Raw genomic sequence first — 20,342 nt, forward strand, 5'->3', positions numbered from 1 at the left:
GACCACTTTGTCATCTCCTCCAGGTCACTGATAAAGAACACTTCTTTTTTTGCTTGCCTATTTTCGCTCTGTACCAAAACAGCGCTGTGAGGAAATCAACCTCAAAGCCTGGAGTAATATATTTGTGCATGGATTCTCACAAATGACATTCTGCTTCATAACTCCAGCTGGAATGTCTCAAGTGTCACAGCAGATTGATCATAAAATTTAGGGGGGGGGGGAAGTCTCTCTCTTGAGGCTACAATAGGATTAAAGAATTCACTCTACTGGCAACCACATCATCCCAAACCCTAGTGCCTTGGTGGATGGAGCCAAAGGGCTCTGACAGATACAGTGTAGCAGATACAGCAGGTTATGGTATCATCAGCTGCCACCTGTCAACTCTACTTTTGTGCCAGACTTCAGGGCTCTACATAGCAAGGGTAACAGAATAGATATGTGTCAACATCAGCTACTCCACAACCCAAAGAACAACTTTTTTAAAATAGAATTCATGTGAATATGCAAGTTCATCATCAAGCTGATATTTCAGACAAATTCAAATTCATAGTAGTTCAGCTACTCCTCTTTGTCACAGGGCTTTTCTGGCAGTCTATGTGGTACCATAAATCTCACTCTGCCAACCTTTCCCCTCCCCTGCTGCTGGATTAACACTTTGAGAACGTGGCTGCAAGGCTGAGAGCAAGTGAAAGCTCACAATGCCAGCTTGACAGAAAGCAAGTAATGAAGAGGCCTCACGAACCTGTTTTTAGTTAGCATGACCACAGTAAAGCCAGAAAGACAGACATTTTCAGAAAGAAGCGTAATTTTAAAAGAGGACATAGTCCTTACAAACATTACAGATCAAGAACCCTAGTGAGATGTGGACTCCTTGGCCACAATAATTCTCCCATTATAACAGAAGGTTGCAAGTTTTGCAGGTGGCTGAGGTGCCTACTTCAGAAACAGAAGTAACTATTTTTTTTTCAAATAGTAATTCTTCAGTGCATCCATTGTCCAAACATCCAGTCATCCCAAAGACTCATCCTTTGATAAAGCCTACAATTTTAGCATTGACTACATACTTAAGAGAAGGGAGAACTCTTTTTGCCATTTGCAAATACTGTATTTAATTTGACCAAACTATGAATTGAATCCATCCATCTTTCCAGAGCATCTTCAACTTCCACAGAGTACAAAGAACAATGCGCAGCTATAGAGAGCTGGTGGACAGATAAGAAGAAAATAGTTTTAAAGTACTTCAGAAAAGCATGTCACCTGGTCATTGTAAAATCTTTTCTCTGTCTCAAGCTCATGATGCATCTTCAAAAACATTTACCTGAAAATTTACAGTATTAATAAAGTACATTTACATTTCTAGCAAAAGAATGCTTTTTGTTCACTACAGAGTTCCAGCAGATCAACAGCTGCTTAGTAAATTCACTTTAAAAACACCTCCAGTTAGTAACTAGCTATATCAAGTGTAAGCTGGCACATAAAACTATTCTTATATTATTAATAGGTCCATTTACCATGCTTCAAGAGTTATACTTATTTCCCTAAAAGCCTTAAAGCACTCTGCAAACATAATACTGTAACTGGCTTGCAAAGAAACAATATGGACATCACACTACACTACACACACTACAATATGGATCACACTACAACTAGATTATCTTCATCTATATTTACTGCAGAATATTTACACATGGATCACTATGCCATGAAATGCTTTAATGGCATCTTTACAGAGAACAGGAAATGAAGAACATGACACCAGGATGGGGGCTGAAAGGTCAAAGGAGACTTTTCCAAAGTCTTCTTTTCCCAAGCTGTCAGGAGCRAAGAGGTTTTTCAGACTGAGTGTGCTGGAGTCCCACAGTGCATGCGCCACAGATCAACAGCTTTGCTGACAATGGCATCGGTGTTATCTTGAGGAATCTATAAAAGATCAGGACAAGCTGTCTTGTCAGAGTATTTTACCTGGACTGTTTGTTTCAAATAAAAGATTTTAAAGTTCCAGTTTGAGTTTTATCTCTTCATGCAAAACAAAACAATCTAAATCCCATCTCTGCCCTACCATCCCACCATAACTCAGTCCTACACACTCCATACTACCTCCAGGTTTTAGGCTGGTGTAGCATTGTCCTTCGCCCACACAAAACTTTTATTTAAAAAAATCATGAGACAACCACCAGGCAGATCGCACTTCACATACCTAAACTGACATCTGACAGAACTTATATGGGCCATCCATGACCATAGATATATCTAACCTAACTTACCTAGGTTACATTAGTCTCCTAAAACCCTGCTGCTATGCTCATTATTATCCATAGAAGGAAAGTTCAAGGTCAGGTTCACAGCCCCATCCTACATCAACACAGAGACCATGTGTACAGCCCGAAGATTCCTGCACAGGAAAGGAGCAAAAAAGGTGACAGAAACCAACCTTGTAAGGAGCTTTGAAGAAAAATTAATCCAACTTCACCTGAACTTACTTTCCTAGAAAAACCCTTTAGTATCCTGAGGAAATAGTCAGATTTGTAAATGTAGACACAGTAACACATTCCCCAAATCCTAAAACCTTCCAGTAGGCAAAACCTACTTTTATAAACCATAAAAGGCAATACAAAGCATGAAAGAGTACTTACGTTTTCCAAAAACTGTGTAATCTTTTCTGCAGTATTCAGTGCTATTATCTTCATTTTAAAAGTTAATAATATCTCCACAGCAACAAAAACAAGAATCTTGCAGGACCCACTAATAACTTTGTCCCAAACTCTAGAAAAAAAATTAAAAAGAATCACTAAACATTACTGAACTGCTTATCTACTTATTTATTTGCTAAAATAGTCTTCGCACAATCACTTTTTCCCAGTTATTTTTCTGAATAACAGCCATGTATTGAACTATTCAGGTTAGTGTAAATAAAAGACATTATCAATTGCTAAGTCTGTACAGAGTGGACTGATGGTAAGCAGAAATGTATTGATACCTATAGTATTGGTATGTCTAACACAAAAGCCTTGTTTAGAAATGGAATGGTTTACAAGTTCAAATACATAAAGCAAATCTTGTTTTAATAGCCTGAATTGTGATAACTATTCTATTATGGTAACAGTGAGAATTTTCCTAGTGCAAAAAGGGAAACAAGGTTTATTTGCACACCTAATAAAGACACTCTTCAAACAGTTAAGCAGCTGAAAATTCAAATGGATGAGTTATTGAATAACTACATCTGAAGAGGCTAAATACTTCTGATCATTACTCTATGAGACATAAATATGATATATCAGCAGGATATAATCCATGGTGCTTACCTTAGACACAAGGAACAACTATTAATCCTTCCACTGTGCACAGTCTCTCTCAGAATTACCTAAGCACTCCTAATGACTTGCATGAAACCATACCTGGACCTGACGGTTTTAATGAAAACTGAGGAGTAGGCCTCAGTTAGTAGATTAGCAACAGAACTTCAGTGAATATTAAAAGGGATATAATACATTCTGCTAAAACAGCCTGCAACAATTTGAAATCATCATTCAGCCAGTAGCTCCATCTCAGGCCCAACTGAACAGACTTGGGCTGAAAGATTATCCAAAACCAGGGTGAAACCATCTGTCAGATGGCAGCTTTGTGATTTTGCATTATTTTTAGTTCTTGAATTTTAAGAGCTGTGTCAGAAAGACTTTGTAAAAAATATTGCTCATGCTCTTTCTGAGCACCTCTTAAAAGCATTTCTCCTTTCAAATAAAAACACGGGGGACAAAGATCACATGCTATCTTCCATATTCTCTGACTACAATAATACTAATGGAAAAACTTCTGCAGCCCACCTACAAACTTGGATCTATGGATGTTTCTTCAAAAGAAAGCTTAATTTTTATATGACCTTCACTCTTAGAAGAACTTGCACTTCAGCCTGGAATGGCAGAAAAACACAAGGCAGGCATAACATGAACTTTGACAGTTTAGTTGGAGTAGGTATCACACCTTTAAACAAGGCTTTTATATCTCCTAATGTGAACTGGTTGCTGCAGTTACACAATGGTCATTTTTTAAACTGACAAAAATCTATTCTTTCCTTTGTCAGTTTCTTAACCTTTCATTCACTTAGCTCTTTTGATAGTATTTTCATAACCTCTCCATTCATCAAAAAATTTAGACCAGAATTAAATATATAATGAAGAAATAAGGAAAAGGATATGCAAAATCCTCAGAACTATTCTTAAAAATAAACAAACAGAAAACAACACGGGCAGACAGGAAAAAAAAAAAAAGGCGCAGCTAATTTCTTTCCATTTGCAATTTAATTTTTAATTCCCTGTCTCAATGTAATTAAAAATGAACATAATTCCCACAAGGACAGGAACAATAAACAAACCAAGATGAAAATATTACTGCTTCCTTTGTTATTCAAGCACTCCAGCACAAGTGACCACTGTAAATGTAATACTGATGCTGAAGTCAGGTCTAGATGTTTTAAGCAAGGGTATGAGAAAACTGAAATACCAGTTTCTGTTCCATATTGTACAAGTTATTTCCATTCATTTCTAATACATTTTCCTTTGAAGCTCATCTGGTTAAACCCCCAAAATAGTTCCCCATGTGCTTCATGAACATCAGAAGTGTAACTACCCACGACAACACAGACTAAGAGGCCTCAAAAACAGGAAAGAATTTTTAAAGTTCGTATTTGTTAATTTGAATACAAACTTACTTATCCTAATAAGAGATACTCAGCTTTCTTTCATTATTTTGCTTTCCAAGTCTCCATAATTACACTACATTACAGTAAATTTCATGCTCAGAAAACATTTTAATGTTTTCCTGTATTATTTCATCTGATCCCTGAACAAGTATTTTAATGATGGCAAATCGGATGCAATAATTTTTAAATCCCCAGGTTCTAACAAGTTTTAGAAGAGGGCACATAGCAAAGTGGATGCTATGTTACCACTAACCAGCTGTGTTTGCTGCACTCATTTTTTTCCCCCTTAACATTTCCAACTATTGTTACTGCCAATACAACTCCACTAGTGGCAGCAATAGGGGCATGACTGTGACAGTGATAAACAGATTAGCAGTCAGCACCTTGTCTATACCAGCAAACCCAGTAAGAAATGGCAGCATTAACTGCATCAAAAAAAGTTTACATAGAATGGAAAAAGCCCACAGCAGTTTCAACAAAACATGTATTTAGATGATTCTGTTCTATTGTACTTTCACTTTTTAAATAATGGCAAACATTTAAGATCAAGCATACTGTCAGAGATAACTTTTAGAAGCTTTTGATAATCTTAGAGATGGGGAAATTATTACATAAATGTCAACCAACTGTGTTAGCAGCCCTACCAAGGACTGCTGAAAAAGAAAGCACACACTAAATTAATTATTAGCTTTTTTGTGACTATTACTCTCTGTGAAATATAACAGTATTCAATTAGCCACAGGAACACTCTTGTAGGTATTCCTTGAACAGTGAAATAGTAGTAACAGATACAAAGAAAAATATAATGAAATAGGAAGCTAAGAGGTAACCAGCATGCCAAAGATCACACAAATGAAGCCATTTACTTTTCACTGATCTTTCAGAGAATGAGCTTTTCAGCAGACAACACACCTTACGTATTTTGTGCCTGTGTGTGGGCGTGTGTGTGAAGACAAGGCATTCTCAAGGGAGCTTTTCAGGTTCCTCGTCAGAACAGTGCAGTACTATAGCAAAAAGCATCACAAGGTTACTGCTCTCTCTTTTTCTGAAATATTATCATGACTCTCACACCTTTGGCACACAAAGGCTGCACCTAGGCTGCAAGGTAAAGCACACTCCACCTTATTCCCTGGTTCTGCTCTTCCAATCATCCAGGCCAAGGATGCTTGCTCTTCTGCCACACATCCGAGCGTCCTCCCAGTGGTAACTGGGCATGGGAGGACATGATGCAACTCACACAAGTGTCATCCTGATGTAGAGTTAGGACCTTGTGCCTCTCTGGTCCCCAGAGTTGGGAAGCAGCTGCATTACTTAGACATAGGCAAACAGCCGACTCAAGGGTAAGGATCCCATGTGTAAGTTTCTTTGTAGTAGCAGCCCACAGGCACAGTCATGCCCTCGCACTCCACAGTACATTTAAAGTATCTTTCATATTTCTGTTAATTCTACTAACAACTGTCTCATTTTTACAACTGGATGTAATTCATACAGGACGTGGAGGTCACAGTTATAAAACTACACAAGCCATACATTAATACATAAGGCAGTGCCAGCTTTGAGATGTAGTCATAAGATTTCAGGAGAACTATTGAGTACTTTGTCACAAACAAATTACCAGAGGCTAAAAACCTAGCTCCACCCCATCAGCGACTGCAGTCCTGCTACTGCCAAGTCTCCACTGCAAACTACAAATAATGTTAGTCAGGGACATGATACATGACTGGCAACATTGGGCCATAAAAAAATCCATAGCTTATACWCAGTTTTAACTACAAAGCTGCACTACTACTGTTGTAGCTGGATCATCTGGGGTGACAGGGCTGGAATACACTGGCAACAAAAGTGCAATTTTGACTGCACAGCTGAAGCCAGAAACGGGAAACTGTGGTCGAACAGCAGGGCTCTCTGGCCGAGGGTCCATGCAGCGCCGTTGGAAAGCTCTCCATGCACGGGGCTTACTGAACAGATGCCGTGGCAGAAYACGAGCAGAGAGAGCAATGGTGAGTACAAACAAGAGGTGCAATACAATTCTCTCCCTTTTTCAGAGATGAGTGTCTCTCGCGAGCCTGTGCTACAGGCAGGTCCATATGCCAGGAAGCACTGTGTCTATATTCCAGGTTGGATACAGAGCCTTGAGRAATTTTTTTCCCAAGCCAATGGAGCGGTTGGTACACTCCTCACTTTACCAATGTGACAGCTTTAAGAAGTTTGCTGAAGAACCTTGTTGCATGATACACCAAGTGTATTAGAGCCAACAAAACAGAGACACTGTGTAAGGTCAAAAGAAATGTTTCTGAATAAAACTGGTCTACCTAAGTTTTCCAAATGAATTTAGATTAAACTGATGCACAAATTTTACCTAAATTACAACTAGGAGAAGTGCGATATAAAATGGTATTTGTACTGAACGACGATGCACGTCAGGAATAAAATTGATATTATGCATACTTCATCTCACCATTATTGGATAAAACTTTCGCACAGCTGGCACAAATCTTGCACGTGTTAGAGGGAAAAAAAAAAAAAAAAAAAAGATGTGATTTAAATTTAGCTGCCTGGCAGAGAAAACTACAATTTAGACAAGGCAACAACCTGTCTAAGAAAGGCAGTATTAAATCATAAGTTAAATTTAATCATAAGAGACTGAGCTCAAATCACCTCTCACTTGACCAACAAAAAAGTAAAACTCACAGGAGAATTGGAGACCTGTTTTTAATTCTCAGCAGTTCCAATACTGCCATTTGGCTACATTTCAGATAAGCATTCGGGCTTCCAGATACTAATCCAAACAATCTCCAAGCATTAATTAAGTTCATCTGTTACATGCTGCCCATAACGTATGTTACTTCCTTAGCAAATGAGCCATTATGATTACAACTGAATAATTCAGAAACCTAAACGGACAAGGAAGAGTGTACTTCTATCATATCCCCGTAAGAACTGTTGGGAAGTGGGATTGCTGTGCCATCTGATGTTCCATCACATTGAAATTTTTTTCCAGTGGCACAAAAAGTCAGTAATTTTGACATTTTTATGCAAAAAAATTTTTTTAATATTAAAAATATACCAAAACACTCTATTTCGATACAGTAAAACAGAGTATACAAGAATGTTAAGCAGTAGACTAGACAAAATATTTTATATTGATTCAATAAACTGATTCAAAATGATACAAGTAGAAACAAAGATTCTGACAAGATGAAATACGAAAATCAAAATTCCACATCCAGATTTTTTTCCTTTTACGTTATCAAATTGATACAGCTCCTAGAAATGTTGAATTTTCAACAGAAATTTCAACAAAAATGAATCTTCCAACAGAAAAACTGCTCTGTTGGAAATTTCTCATCCCACTGTAGTTCTCAGTCATAAGCCCTACTATCACACTATCAAAATTAAGTCGCACAAGCTCTAAAAAAAAAAAAAAAAAAAAAAAAAAGTGCATCTCCTAGAAGGCATGCAAACAGGTTCATTGTGCAGCAGTTTGCAAAGAGTATTTCAGACCATAGAAGCCTACAGAAAATGAGGTTTGAATAAACTTGTAAGTCCCATATAACGCACTCACTTCTGCTGACAAGCTGCATTAACTTTCATACAGAGAAAGCACAATGAAGCAAAATCAATCATTACGTACTAAAATTAACCTTTAAATATAAATATGAAACAGAGGTGCAGGCAAACTGTAAGTCATTCAATTGCTTTTAAGGATGTAACAAACATTTTATACATGGTTACTGTACCCACAAAACTAAGGATAAAAACTGCCCATCATATACAATCACTACACACCTACACTTGATTATTTTGTAGCCTTATAGGTGCTTGACAAGAATAACTTGCTATATAACAATTAAGTGCCACAGGGTAATATCAAAAGCTCTCCTATCAACTCCTTCAGTTCTGGTTCAAAAAAATTTATTGTTTCTATTCCTTGCCAGCATTAGAACATGTATAACCTAAAAGACCACTGTACCACAAGACTGGAGAGCATGACTGATAATCTTATAGCTTGTTCTATAAAAACACTGTATTTTCATAAGGGCAAAGAAAACGTTTTAAAAGGCAGCTGAAACTTCCCCTGAATCTTCTTGTTCCTTCTCAAATTTTTAACGGGTGGCTGAAAACAAAACCATCCTTTTCTCTGCTATTAGCGACTCCCTTGTCAATGCAGAAAGGATACTCTTCATCTAGCTTGAATTTTCCATTATCCAGGAGTTCTCAGATGGTGGAATTAGAGAAATCATACAAGCATCATTTCAAAGGCCCTGCACTGAGAATTTTCCTTTTTGAAAAGCCAGACAGCCTATTTTCAACTGTAGAATCCTGCTATAATGCACTATTTCATAAACATTGTAATACTGAGCCTGCTAATACTTTTTAAAATAAACATTCCCAAAATCTTTTTAAATCTGATAACAACATATAATGACTCCCTAAGCAAGGATTTCAGTTAAAAAGCTTGAAAACTGACTACATTCAGCTCTCTATCCCTAAATGGGAATTTGGAGTTTTAAATCCTAAGAGGACAGAATGTTTAACAGAATCATCTGCTATATTTAACTCCATCCTTTTTTAATTTCAATACCAGAAATGATCACACACAGATTATCTTGCATCAGTAACAAGTGGAATTGAATCAAATTTTATCATTTCCAAATCAGCATTACTTTTGAGTCAATTCAATAATCTTACAGATGAAGTAAGGGAAGCTCATCTGCTGGTGGTAACAAGAAGCTGGTACTACTAATGTACTACTATTTGCTACTAAGCAAATACAAACCAAAATGAAAAAAAAAGAACTTGCCTCTGTAAACTGGACTCAGGTAAACAGCCTGCAAAACACTTTTTAAACCAAAGATTGTAAGGAAGTTTGCTCATTGCAGAACATGCTTTCAGATGCATCAGGAGTCTGTTATCTTCAACATTCAAATACTGCTCCAGAATTTTTGGCTGAGAAAGGAATTGGAAAATTTTAGATGACTCATATCAGAGTACACTCCACAGTTAATGCACACTGTAAAACAGTGTATTTAAAAAATTAAATTTACATACAAACACATGCTAAAACACTGATCTTGCATTATTTTAACAAAAAACATGACCCAAGATACAAGTGTTGCTGATTTTTGCAACTAGTTAATTAGATACTTTATTAAACAAACACTTCCTATGTTCCCTAAATTGCTGACCACTAGCAGGACTTCTAATATATGCAGAATTCCCTGGCAACAAGGTGTTTGAGAGCTTAAGGCAATGCAGAGATTAAACCTGCACTAATTACCGCTACCATCACAAGTAAAATTGAGTTTCATTCACCACAAATCTAATCCTCTTAGCACTCATCAAAAAAACCTACACACAATGCAGCAAAACCAAGGAAATCAATTCTCAGAGTAATCCCTGTGCAATACATTAAAGGCTGGACATTGATTTCTTCTTTAAAAACCCACAGTATTTAGAAAGGCCAACAGAGCAGCATAAGATAAGGCTTCAAAACAAAAGTGAACAATTCTTATTGTGTGTTTAAAGTCTAATGTAACACAACACACATTTTCATAAATTTAAGAATTTCTTTATCCTTTTTGTCATAATTAGAGAATTAGCTAATTACTTTAGCTGTCAAAGGAAAACATTTCCTTTGTCCATATTCTAACATCCAGAGATTTGGTACAATAACATAAAACTAGAGAGGGAGACACTTGGGAGACACTTGGCACTCCCTTTGTAATGACAGTACATTCTTTCTTTAAAAATACTCCTCTGTCCTTTAAAAGGAATTACAGAAATTGGTATAATTGAATGTAACAACTCCAGCAATAGGAGGCAGGTTTAAAAAAATATTTCTTAGTTCCAAAGGAATAACAAACAAAGGACATATCCTTAATACTCTGAAAAGAATTTTCATCCAATGATTGCTAGTACACAGATCCTCAAGTATGTTCATCTCAGTGGATGCTGCTAACTAAAAGATTTCTTGCCTTTAAGAGTATTTGAAGAATTACAAAAGCTTTTATACAATGAAGTAGATTTTATAAGTATGCATTTTCTTAAAAAAAAAAAAAAACAAAACAGTAAGACAGAAATTCAAAATTAACAGTCTATAAGAACATTTAAATGATCAGTGCTGAAAGAACTCTGTAACTTGATTTTCAAAATACTATTTTTCTGAAGATGCAAAGTACCCTACCCCATTTATAAAGTGACACAATTGTGCTTTGTCTCATTACAATCCAATGAGCATATGGAAGCCAGAGATGCATCCTAAAAAGCAGTGTAAATAAGTCAAAATGTTCTTAACCTTGTGACATTTTTAATTGTTTAAATAAATTAAACAAAACAGTTAAATCTAAAAAAGTAAGATCTAATTGAAATCTACAGTGTAGCAAATAAAAACAATTTCTAATGTTATACTAGACAAAGTATCTTACAGCACAGTACAAATTACAATGCAAGAGCACTACTCCCATTTTCTCAGAACTGTCGGCAAAGCAGAATCCAGGAGGTACCACCTCTGACACTCCACTAGCCTCTATGCACTGTAACTTCCAAAATGCTCCACAAGCATGGTTTCCATGACTTCTTCCTTCCCGTCTTTATCTCTCTTCTCAAAAACAAACAAACAAAAATTTCTTACCAGTTGTTGTAATGAATCTTTGTGCTTGCTGTTTAGCTGATTCACAAAGCAACTAACAAGCCAGTAGCATTCTATAGGATCCTCCACCATTTCCTCCATTGCTTTAGCAATAGCAAGAAACACTTCATCTTCTGGTTCCTGGGAAAGCAAAAAAGTGAATACAGAAGTATTGGACTGTTTGATTCCATTTTGTTTTCACAAACAGAATGGAAAAGAAATATAACAATAACTTAAATCAATGTACACAAAGAGAGATACTAGCCATTCTAACATTCATACAGATACCCGTTAAAGCAAAATGAGAAAGACATGTCTTATTTTTTAAATCAAAATATCCAACTGGAGTTTGAAGAAACTCTGATTCAAAGCTCTCAAGTATTCTCACAAGAGATAACATTACCTCCTAACAAAGTAGCAATATTTCTACTTCTGTGCACCACACTACTTATTATTCTACATACCAGCAGATATTTTCATCCTTTTCCTTGCTGAGGGCCAACTAGGCCCCTCAAAAACCTTTGCAATGGACCTCAGTTATTCGGGGAAAAAAATGTAGCCATGAGCTGTATCCCCAGCTTCAACATACAGAAAATGATTTGGTTTGAGATAAACATCTTCCTGGAGACAAATGAATAATGATCCCAAGTGATACTCTCTTATTCTCGCAATAAAATACTACAGGTTTGTGACAGTCACACTATCTTCTTTTCACCAGGTGGTATACTTTCCTACCACAAGCATCAGCATGCCTAAACAACAGTTACTGGTATGACTGCACACAGTGTAGATGCATGCAAGCTAACTCTAAACCAACTAGGTTTAAGGCAACAGCTAGCTCAGGAAGTCTTTAAACTGAGGAGACACATAAGGAGAAGGCTCTGTATTTGCCCTGTTTATTACAGTCTTCCTTAAGTGGGCAGTACTGGCTACTTTAGGAGGCAAGATAACAAGCTAGATGTGTACTTACAGTTTGATCTAACATAACCATCAGTAGGAGCTAGCTACAGCATCACAGGCTTTTGAACAGATTACAATTCAAGCAAAACATCTGGAGAGTCTAAATACCACTGGGATATGCCTCAGCTGTTACACAGACTGCTGCAATGCACACATACCCCTAATTAAGCTCTCTGCTTTCATACACAGAAAACATGCAAGTCATGCAAGTCTGCTAAAATGACCAAATTTCATTTCATTTTAAAACATTTAGAACAATCCAGCATGATTTTTATCCTCCCTCTGCCTCCACAGAAACACATCTACATAACTATCAAGCAGTCTCCAAGTTTAAGGGGACAGTGACTGCACTGAAAACTGGCTGGCATAACAGGAAAACAAGCACTTTCTGCAGCCAAACAAGCATAACTCACAGTGACAATGACAGTGTATGAAGTCTTCTAGTAAAAAACATGCCTGGATTTTCCATGATAGCTTTATCTATCCAGGATATACTCTTTACAACAGTAAAATAGCTCATTAGAAAAGCAAGCAAGCCTGTGAGCTAGTACAGTCAATTGCACAAAAGAGGATGCAATGGTCCATCACTAGTCAAAATAAAAATATTATGCAAGTTCTTATATCAAATTTAGTTATTATAGATGAACAATAAGGCAAACAGGGTTCGATTTAACATAGATGAATTAACAATAAATAAGGGGTGAGTAAAACCCACGTCAAGAAGTCCCACGGCTCCTTTCATCACCTCCTCTTTCATAGATGCTTACACATGAGGTCTGCACATTGTTCTTATCATCACACTATAGACTTGTTTACCTATATGTGAGTGTACTGTAAACTACAAAGTACATGCTGTACTTGACAGAAGCCTAGATCTGTCAGACTAACAGAAAAAGGTCAGTTCATTAAAGTCTAGATTTAAAAACAAATAATTCAAAAATATGAGGTAATTTGCATTAAATTGCTGCTTCTAGTAGCTCTGAATTATCCTTGCTCCAGGACATTTAAGAATCTATGAGCTTCAGTAAGATTATGTCATTTTCATTTCAGTGCCATAAAGAAATTAAGGTGAAAGCTAGAGTACAAAAGGCTTGAAGCCTAGCAGGAAAAATACACAAAAGATATTTTAAGGCATAAAATCTTATCTAAGTATCACGGGAACAAAAAGACAAAAACATTTTGACTATAATCACGTATTTTATATTAGTACTTCTCCGTTTTCCATTCACCTCACTTTATCTATGTATACCTGTTGGGCAACTTACAGCTCAGCTTCTCAAACGGTTTAAGTATGAAGCTACCTAAAATTAAAATTATTTTAAAATTATTTAAAAGACAAATAAAGTGGCAACTGACCAAAGGAAAAGCCAAGTTTCGAGGCAACTTTCCTGATTCCAATTGATGTATCCGGAGAAAAACATCTACCTGTGGGGTAGAATCATTGATAAAACGAATTATACGGAGAGCATGGTGTATATCCCAGTACTGCTCCCTCCGGTAATTCATCACCAAAGTATGAGATTCATGGTGAGGAGGAATAATCCCTAAAAAAACAAAAAGAAAAAGAAAAATAGTAAAGAGGAAAAACAGAGCAACCCAACTTCCTTTCTGAGAAGTTTGCCTAAATACAATTCCTAGTACAATTCCAGTCTACAAAAATGCAGGTGGCACTGCATTCCTTGTATAAGCTTTGTCAAAGAATAAAGAGGAAAAATCCTACAACATTAGAACTCAGTGGACCAAGAAAGCACTTTAGTGTTAGATTCATAAAAACAAACATAACATGTTAACTGAGCATAGGAAAAATCTACCCTTGGACTTTTGTTTCTCAAGCTCTTCTACGAGGTTTTCAGCAACTGAACACTAATTCTTTCATCTATTATGTTAACGCACTGATAAGAAATGTCATTGTTGGGATAGAAGGAAAATAATTTAATTAGTTTATTTTCCCTCTTCAACAAATTTACTTTATTCTTAAATTGTGAATCTTACCTGTCACTACAGGTTTTTACTTACCTGTAGTTTTTAAACACAGTACTACTTGTGTATTTATGCCTAGCTTCCTTTTATTTTGAAAATAAAGTGGATGCATAATAGTTTTCAGGTACCTTAGCTGTTTCTGTTCTCAGATTCTACATTTCCAATGAGATGTCCAGGAAACATATGCATGCAATTTACTAATGCAAAGGTATTGGACATCTCAGTCTTACTATTTAATTTATTATTACATCTCTGCTGGAACATTCCTTGCATAGTATCACGGAGATTAATCCTCTGAAAAAAACATTCAGAAGAAAATCAGTCACATCGGTTAAATCAATTATAGATTAAAACTTAAGAATATTGCCCAAATACTTTGCAAATTAAGGTTTTTGACTTTCTCAGCACAACACAAATATGCCAAATGCCTGTCATTTTTCTACTTTTCTATGAGAAAAAAAAAGAATAAAATTAAATCCAAGTAAAGATGTAGAGAAAATGTAACTGCTTATGATATCCAGAAAAGATGCTGAACATTTCACTCAATACTTCCCCTCACTCAAGACTCAATCTCAGTGTGCACTGATATTCACAACAAAACTGTCACTGGCTTCAACAAAAGGAAGAGCTTACAGACACCAAAGCAAAAAAAAAAAAAAAAAAAAAAAAGCCACTGCCATATTACTAGCATTCCGTACTATTTCTATACTATTCTATACTATTTCTGTCATAGAAACAGATGAGAACAAAGCGTTCTTCAGAAATCAGCCTTGTAAAAGGCTACCTGCTGCTTTCATTTTTCATTAAAAGAAAAAATTATTGCTGCCAAGTGTTAAACCATGAAATTGCTCAGTTTTAGTAACAAGCACAACAGGCAGAAACTTATCTTTTATTTGCCCACTGAAAACCTGGCCGCACTGCAAAAGCTGGAGCAGATCAAGCCATTTTGATATGATGCAAAAAGAGTCAACACCATAACTATGTACGTACATATTGCCAACTAAATTGCTTAAATAAAGACTACCACCTTAGGCAGACAAAAAAGAAGCTTAAACAACAGAGAAATGCCTAGAAATCATTTTAGGGCAGCCTGCACACCATGATGAGTCATACTTGAACAGAAAGTTAACAGGGACATCACTGACATACCACATAACCTGGGACAGCATCAAGACCTGTTATGGTTCTGGGATAATACTGCTGATAGGATAGAATCCCTTTTGTTAAACTTTATTTTTTGTTAAAAATTATTTAGAGGAGAAATGTGCAGGGCTGTTGTTCTAATTATTTAGGGAAAGATACTCTGCACTGCTATTCTGACTGCCAGCTTTTCTAATGAGCGTTAACACTAAAATGCAGTATAAATAAATTCCTTCTACCTTATACCTATGTTCACCCAAAGAGTGCACAGAATGACAGATTAATGCATTACACCATGCTGTTTTGCATACTTCAAATAAAACCATCTGCAAGCTTTTAAAATGTGAAATCCTAAAAAAAAAAAAAAAAAAAAAAAGTTTGAAAACCTCTCTCCTGCTTTCTGTGTACTCAGACATCCAATAATAACTTTCCATACAAGTAACTCAGAAGGACCCAACCTGAATAACACTGTTTTGTGTTAGGCTCATATGATTCACAAATCATCATATTTAGAACAGTCAAACACACACTGTTGGCTGTATAAGTTTGCCAAGAGACTCTTTTACTATTACTATGAGATCCTTTGACCAAGAATGTAAGTTACTCGTCCAAATCACCTACACTATATTTCCTCCTACTAATATTTTAAAAGATGCTGACTACTGCAATAAGGCCCAGGGTACAAGATTTTTTTTCATCCTAAAATTAGTCCTCTTGTTACTCGGGCTTTTATCAGGTAGGATCACTCTGCTAGTTCAATGATCAATATCAAGAAGTTCAAGTTCTATAATTTAGATCTTGCACCTTCCATGCACTGTTCATTTACCACTTTTCCCAAAAAAGGCTTACAAATCCAAATATGCAGGAATATAAAACCAAATGACAGTTAAAATGACAGTTTAAATGACAGTTTAGAAACCTGGAGGGAAAAGGAAGGAAAAAAAAAGAAAAGAAAATCCTTTAAAAAGATTGTTTCAAACTCAACTAAAACTTTCTAAGACATATTTAGAACTCCAGAAACCGCAGTGGCACATGGAGACCAAGGTAAGGGAAACAAGACATAGGACAGACATTTACCTGGACATTGTCCAAAACCATAGCAGAGCCTAAGATAWATAAATATCCCAAATTGGAGAAAAATTGTTTTGTAAACTACTCAAGGCTAGTTTTTAAACTACTCAACACTCTGTGGCAGTAGTGGCCACTCTTCCTGACTCTATGAATCATACGCCAAAATCTTCATATAGGAGATATCCATGAGACCTGTATCACATTTTCTGGAGAGCCAAAGGTCTAGGGAGAAGTAAGACAGTTCAGAGATGGGAGCAGACACAGCTTCCAAGACAACCTGCAGGCTGAGGCTGCTGGTTTCTCCCTGATCAAACAGCACCTCAGACGATCAGCACGGCCCTGGTAATACAAGACTCAGCACGGGCACTACGCTCAAGCTTTTCAAATGTTGCATGATGCTCACGCACCAGCAGTTTCGTCAATCAAATTTCTGTTCCAGAGATTTAGTCATAAAATATACCTCTCACTCAGCCTGGCAGTTTCTTTACAGTCAGCAACTCTAAGGAAAAATTGTGCAGAACCAGAGTTAGAATTCCCGAACTCTCCACAACCCCTCCCATCTCCAAGTGGCATTTCCTCACATTTTAGTATATCCAACCTATTCGACTAGTTACTTGCAAAAGGCCATTAGTACTTTTTGAATTAGCCATCTGAGTAACCCACTTCAAGCAGAAGAGAATTTAGCCCATTTATGGTTTCTGGGGATACTGTACATATCTCTGGTCTCATAACTTCTTTAAAGGCAAATACCATTTAAAGCTATAAGCAAAATCAAAGCAAATCCTCAAACCAAAGTCTTTCAGAACACAAGCTTCTCCTGAGAACAAATATTTATTTCCATACTAACGCCCAGTTTCTTAGGTTTAATCACAGCTTCACTTCAACTTAGTCGTCTTTTATTTTAGGAACAAAACTGAAAGTTTTAYCAGCTGTCAGTTACTCCTGTATACATCCACCTTTCAAATCCATTTTATAAATGAACTTGGATAGCGTTACAAAGTTAAACAGAGATAAACTCTTGTGTGTGTGCTTCTGCAAAAAAAAGTATGCACATTATATTAAGTTTTATAATCACTGTTGTGCAAATTAGGTGGATGCAAAAGTAGGCTAAATATGTATCACTAGGCAAATGATTACAAATAATACATATCATTAACATTCAAAAAAAAAGAACTTCTTACATACTAATATCTACACAGAGAATCACAGATATGTTTCATACCTAAAAGCACCTTCCACACCAATATACGATACACAGATGGGAGAGGAAACCTTTGACTAAATGTGCAAAGCTTCTCAATATCTGTAGAGAAATAAAAAAATAAAATAAAACCTTAAAGTAAATTTGAAATATTGTTATCAATAGTTGTGAGACTCCGATTCACAAGTATGAAAAATCCTTACCTGCAGAGAGACATTTCCACTTTAAGTCATATATTATCAATAAATGCCTTTATCATTTCAGTTCAGAATAAAATGTGCCATATAAACTGCAACAATATTTCTTTTGAAAACTATATATACTGGCTTGATTTACAATAAAACTATAGCTATCCTATATGCTATCTCTCATCCTTTATGTCTTCCTGGCTTAAAGAATGAGAGAAGAAAAAAAGAAACAAACAAGCAGACAGATCTAAAATACTTTTTAAAAATCAGGTTCTCAAGTTTTTGAAACTCAAAGGACTGACGAAACAAAAATATCCTGCGGGTGTGAAAAGCAGCATTAACAAAGCAACTAGTGGTAAAAAATGCCAAACTTTAATGAGTACTAAGCACAGCAGCTACAAACCATTTATTATTTCAAAAAAAGCAGGGAAAAAAACTTTCAAAATAATACAGGAAATAGTAAAATCAACTTGCCCAAACGATCATCTTTTAAGAGAATTTCCAGCGACTTCTTTTCTTCAACTCCACGAAATCCCACTTTTTCATAATACACTGACCGGAAGTTTCTCTGAGAGTCATCAGCCATGATCGATTCCTTTTGAGGAAACAGTAATTTCCCATAAGAGTTACAAGAATACATTCATATTATATTGAAGTCAAGTACTTTTGCACACTAGTAAGAGTTGACTCCCTATGTCTCTATGGTACTAATAAAATTTATAGATTTTGAAAATCTTCGAAGTTTTTTTTTGCAGCATATGCTAACATATACAGCCATAAAAATAAAGAATTGGAACTAAACAAGGTCTTAAAGATAACAGATTTCCAAACAAAATACATGAACTTTTTCTTTCTGTAGTGCATTACACTCCTTTAAAAAAAATTTCAAAAATGCTGGAGAGACACTTGGTGTTTTATGTGAGGTCACATATTTCAAAACCAGTAAGAAAAACTGCAGTTAAGAATCTGAGAAAATTCTGGCTACAGCAACCCTAGTCAAGTACAACTGTTAACCAGATACGTAAAGTCACTGGATTTCACACTCACCGGGCAAGTTAACCAGAGGCAAGGGGAGGCCAATATTGGCCCTAGTAGCAGAGAGRTGTTAGGAAGGAATAAGACTAGGTACGCAGTTTTGTTCTTAAATTGCAGACTTGAATTAAACTTTCATGCCGTTATCACATGTCGTGTCAGCCACAGTCTTGAGCTAGTCATTCTAGTACCAAAAGATAAAAACATCTCATCCCTATATTGGAAACAACAGTAAATTGCAGTAAGAACTTTGCTTTTTATAACAGGCAATTTCCATTTCAATTCAGTTCAACCTTCTAAATATCAATTCTCTCTCATTCTCTTCAGGCTTGCAAATAGGAGAAAGTTCTATTTCATAACTCAAAGTGCTAAAACCAATCTTAACGATAAAAGTGATAGAAGCAAAATGTGGAGAAAAATAATTTTTTGTGCACTTTGGGTGATGAGCAATTATGGACCAAAAAGCTTTTCTAGCGAAATTATTCTGTTCCTTGCTGAACCGAAGCACAAACAGGAACAAAGCATTTGCAGATATAAATAAAGGCCACAACTTTTCAAAGGATACATATACTCAACTTTGCGCTTCCACTAGGCCTATTTGTGTTTCAAATTAAGTCCATTTTTAGAGCTTGGTAGGATTAGGGACAAGACCTGCCAGAAAAAYATACAGCAACAAAGAACTAACACCTTCTGAGTTTGCTCAAATACTAGTTTAAAACCAAGAAAAAAAAAATTAACATTACTTGTAAGACATTTCGCTTATGCTTTATATTTATGAAAATGACTGTGATAAATGCATGTATCATGCAATTAAGGGTCCAGCTATCAGGCTGTTTATTAAGTTATACTGCTGCAATGCTCGTAAGCAGAATTCAGGTGCTAGATATTCAACTACTCTGAAATATTTAAAAATTTTTAAATGTGAATTTAATAGGCACTATTTAGACAACATTTAGCCTCTGCTGCTTGAGGAAAGAAAGCTGACAGCAGAGTCACAAAACAGAGACAAACAAATTTGAAAAATAACAGCATAAAATATGACAAAGGAATCCAATTTTAATCATTTTAAACTATCACTAGATCAGCATTACACTTGATTTACTGAATAGTAAAAAGGCAAGAAAACTGTTTCCTCCTTCTCTCCAAATTCAGAAATGTATTTTCTTGTCGGGCAAACAAGCAATGTTCCAATCTTTGCACATCTTGTCAACGAACCAGAAAAAGCAAGGGAGGTAAGTAAATCCCTGGCCAGCCCATTAAAAGTACCCTGGTTAAAACAGTGGATTTAACTCATTCTACTTTCAAAGTATTTTCGGCCTTATCAGCTCTTTTCATCATTTTACTACACTGCATGCCAGGTGATTTTAAAAACAATAAGGAAATAAGAATATTTAACAAAGAGACAAACACCAGGACCCTTCCTCCCTGTTTTCTCTTTCTCTT

The 20,342-nt window shown here is 36.0% G+C and overlaps 1 protein-coding gene across 2 annotated transcripts; it reads right to left on the bottom strand.

Moving 5' to 3' along the window:
- Positions 1-1,283: 1,283 nt before the first annotated feature.
- Positions 1,284-19,113, bottom strand: LOC112965354 (TBC1 domain family member 7). Of its 2 annotated transcripts, XM_026064263.1 has the most exons (9): positions 18,915-19,113; positions 18,342-18,462; positions 17,701-17,781; positions 13,644-13,831; positions 11,331-11,468; positions 9,501-9,646; positions 2,634-2,763; positions 2,265-2,392; positions 1,829-1,920 (listed from the first exon to the last, which is right to left on the bottom strand). In XM_026064263.1, the coding sequence occupies exons 2-8, from the start codon at positions 18,451-18,453 to the stop codon at positions 2,309-2,311; spliced, it is 879 nt and encodes a 292-aa protein (XP_025920048.1). In that variant the 5' UTR covers positions 18,454-18,462; positions 18,915-19,113; the 3' UTR covers positions 1,829-1,920; positions 2,265-2,308. The 2 variants fall into 2 exon arrangements, with proteins under 2 accessions (XP_025920047.1, XP_025920048.1); XM_026064262.1 differs by lacking the exon at positions 2,265-2,392 and having other exon boundaries at positions 1,284-1,920.
- Between the last annotated feature and the right edge of the window lie 1,229 nt (positions 19,114-20,342).

Source organism: Apteryx rowi, unplaced genomic scaffold, assembly GCF_003343035.1.
Source record: "Apteryx rowi isolate R43461 unplaced genomic scaffold, aptRow1 scaffold_212, whole genome shotgun sequence".
In the NCBI taxonomy this organism is placed as follows: domain Eukaryota; kingdom Metazoa; phylum Chordata; class Aves; order Apterygiformes; family Apterygidae; genus Apteryx; species Apteryx rowi.

Coding starts and splice junctions, on each gene's coding strand:
- LOC112965354 (XM_026064262.1), bottom strand. CDS start 18,453: ATGGCTGATGACTCTCAGAGAAACTTCCGGTCAGTGTATTATGAAAAA. Junction 17,782..18,341: donor CTTAAAAGATGATCGTTTGG/GCAAGTTGATTT, acceptor ATTTCTCTACAG/ATATTGAGAAGCTTTGCACA. Junction 2,764..9,500: donor CCTGAGTCCAGTTTACAGAG/GCAAGTTCTTTT, acceptor TTTTTTTTCTAG/AGTTTGGGACAAAGTTATTA.